A 2,424-nucleotide genomic window follows, 5' to 3' on the forward strand; every position below is an offset into this window, starting at 1 on the left:
TAGGAAAGATGGATTAATTTCTTGACAGAGTTCCATGTTCTTCAGAAAACGAATCAACATGTCAGGATCATATTTAGGGAAGAGTCTAGTCAGACCAGACACACTAACAATACCAGTATTGCTAGCAATGTCAACGTGTTCTTCAAATGTCTCTGGAGCAAAGAGAATCCCATCCACCTCAGTTAGTAGTATACCCTTATTCACAACAACCCATACCTTCTCTTCACTTTTAAGAACACTGATCAAACCAGTTGAGTGCAATGAATGAAGAACATCCAAGACGTCTTCTCTCTCATCTGGTATAAAGTAATCATCATTGTCCTTACCAGCAGACATTACATCAGAGAGGGTCAGTATATTCTCTTTCCTTTCCTCCAGTAGACCATACATCATGTGACAATAAAGACTCAAATTCCTTCCACTTGTACTACGAATGGACTCACAGGCACTAGACAACTTATTATAGAAGGAATCCACACCACTCCCACCAAGCTTACGACAATCTAAGAAGACGCTATCACACTTTTCCTTTACGATAATCTCCTGTATTTCTTCCTTTCTCCTTCTCCTTTCAACAGAATTACTTATCTCGTCCACATGACTGACTATTACAATAACATGGCATTGATTAAGAGCTTTCTGTGCTTCATTTCTCACAACTGTTAGCCACTGATGAAGCTGTTTGACTGGTTCCTTCTCCAATATATTGACTACTATCAGGAACACACCACCAGAACCTTGTAAGAGATTCTCAATGACAGCACTGTGACTGGAGTAGTATTCCGAATGACCAGCAAAATCATGAAGAATGATGTTACCCAGTGTCCTGTGTCGTAGTTTATAAGGAATGATGCCAGCAGTACAGGGCACTACCCCTCCAACATTTCTAAAGGAACCAAGAGCAATAGAACCAGTAGCTGTGTCATTGATGACATGACTAAGAGTACTTTTACCAGCTCCAGGATTACCCACAAGGAGGACGTTAACATAAGAATCAATTGGATGAGATGATTTTATACCACCAAACTTCTTAAAGACAGAAAGAGCATCAGTGTGACCTTTCCCCTTAGCTAGTTCAAATGGTGTTCTCCCCTTACTGTCTTTAGCCAATAGATCACATTTACCAGTTGATAGTAAATATTCAACAGCTGCAGAATGACCCCATTCAGCAGCATAGTGAAGAGGTGTCCACCCCCACTTGTTAACAGCCATTGGATCACAGTGGTCCTCATCAATGAGATATTTGATTACATCAACATGATTGCCTTCTGCAGCCCAATGAAGACAAGTCCTATCCACACCATCTCTTTCGTGTGGGTCACAGTGATATTTAGTGATGAGATCTTTTGTAACATCTAACCAGCCATTGTATGAAGACAAATGAAGTAGGCCATCCCCTGCTATTTTAATTTTATTCGGTTCATTCACTAATGGTAGTAAGCGAACAGCTTCTTTACTATCTCTATCCCTAAACGCAGTCCCACACTTGTCCTCTAACGACATCTTGTGCGAGATCTTGTGAGTTGTGATCAGTTGATAAGTAGATTCATTGATACCCGCCCACGCATCAGGCATTCATTATTACATGTGTAATTGAAGGCAACAATACATTTAATAAGTGTATTTTGTATTTTTGTGTTTATTTCTTCTTCTTTTTCCCTTTTCCTTTCCCCTTTCCCTTCCCTTTCTTCCCTCCCCCTCCATCATCCTCTCCCATTGCTTCTTTGATAGCTTTAGCTCTCTTCTTTCCAAGAGGAGTCTTGTTAAACCAAGCCTACAGCAACAAAAAAGGTATAAAAATACTAGTTCTATTTTTATACTATAATTACATGTACAGTACATGTGTATAGATTATTTTTAGTAACAACTAACAAAGTTCCTAACTTATAAATTACTATATACAGTTGTACTATTTTTAGTAACAAGGTTCCTGAACAGTTCTAATTATAGGTTTACTTTGTATGCTTCCTCTTCTTCTCTATAAATCGGATCAATTTTAGCAAGAAAAGGAATGAATTCTGCTGTAGTCAATGGACGCTTACGAAGCTAAAAGAGCAAGAAAAAATTTATATTAAAATTAAAAATTATTTATTATTATTATTATTATTATTATTATTATTATTATTATTATTATTATAAGAGGACAGGGGAGGAACAGGGGAGGGACATAGAGGGGCGAAGAGAAAGGGGGAGAAGCCCTAAACATTAAAAAAAAAAAACAAACAAAAAAGGAGAGGAAAAGGAGAAAAACAGCAATAATGGAACTAACAACAATTAATAACTAGTCAAATTAGTCACAGTCATTGAAGACCGTCCTCTTGGGGAGGAAGGGCATCAAATCGACCAAGCCACATACTGGCATTAAACCGCCAGAGAGTGACAGAGAGTCTCTGAAGGAGATGGAGGGAGACCTGGTTCGGTGAG

General features: G+C 38.3%; 1 protein-coding gene and 1 long non-coding RNA gene across 2 annotated transcripts; both read right to left on the minus strand.

Annotated features, from left to right (window-relative positions):
• Window positions 1-961: 961 nt before the first annotated feature.
• Window positions 962-1,519, minus strand: LOC109591411 (putative ankyrin repeat protein RF_1087; the record flags this gene model as incomplete). The annotated part of the gene is made up of 1 exon (XM_020007154.1): window positions 962-1,519. A coding segment is annotated over exon 1 (542 nt), but the record flags the coding sequence as incomplete, so codon positions are not given.
• Window positions 1,520-1,541: 22 nt separating this feature from the next.
• On the minus strand, window positions 1,542-2,418 carry LOC109591412 (uncharacterized). Its single transcript, XR_002189802.1, has 2 exons — window positions 1,957-2,418; window positions 1,542-1,774 (listed from the first exon to the last, which is right to left on the minus strand). It is a non-coding gene; the product is annotated as an uncharacterized LOC109591412 (long non-coding RNA).
• Between the last annotated feature and the right edge of the window lie 6 nt (window positions 2,419-2,424).

This window comes from Amphimedon queenslandica, unplaced genomic scaffold (assembly GCF_000090795.2).
Source record: "Amphimedon queenslandica unplaced genomic scaffold, v1.1 AMPQUscaffold_8237_Cont19818, whole genome shotgun sequence".
Lineage (NCBI taxonomy): Eukaryota > Metazoa > Porifera > Demospongiae > Haplosclerida > Niphatidae > Amphimedon > Amphimedon queenslandica.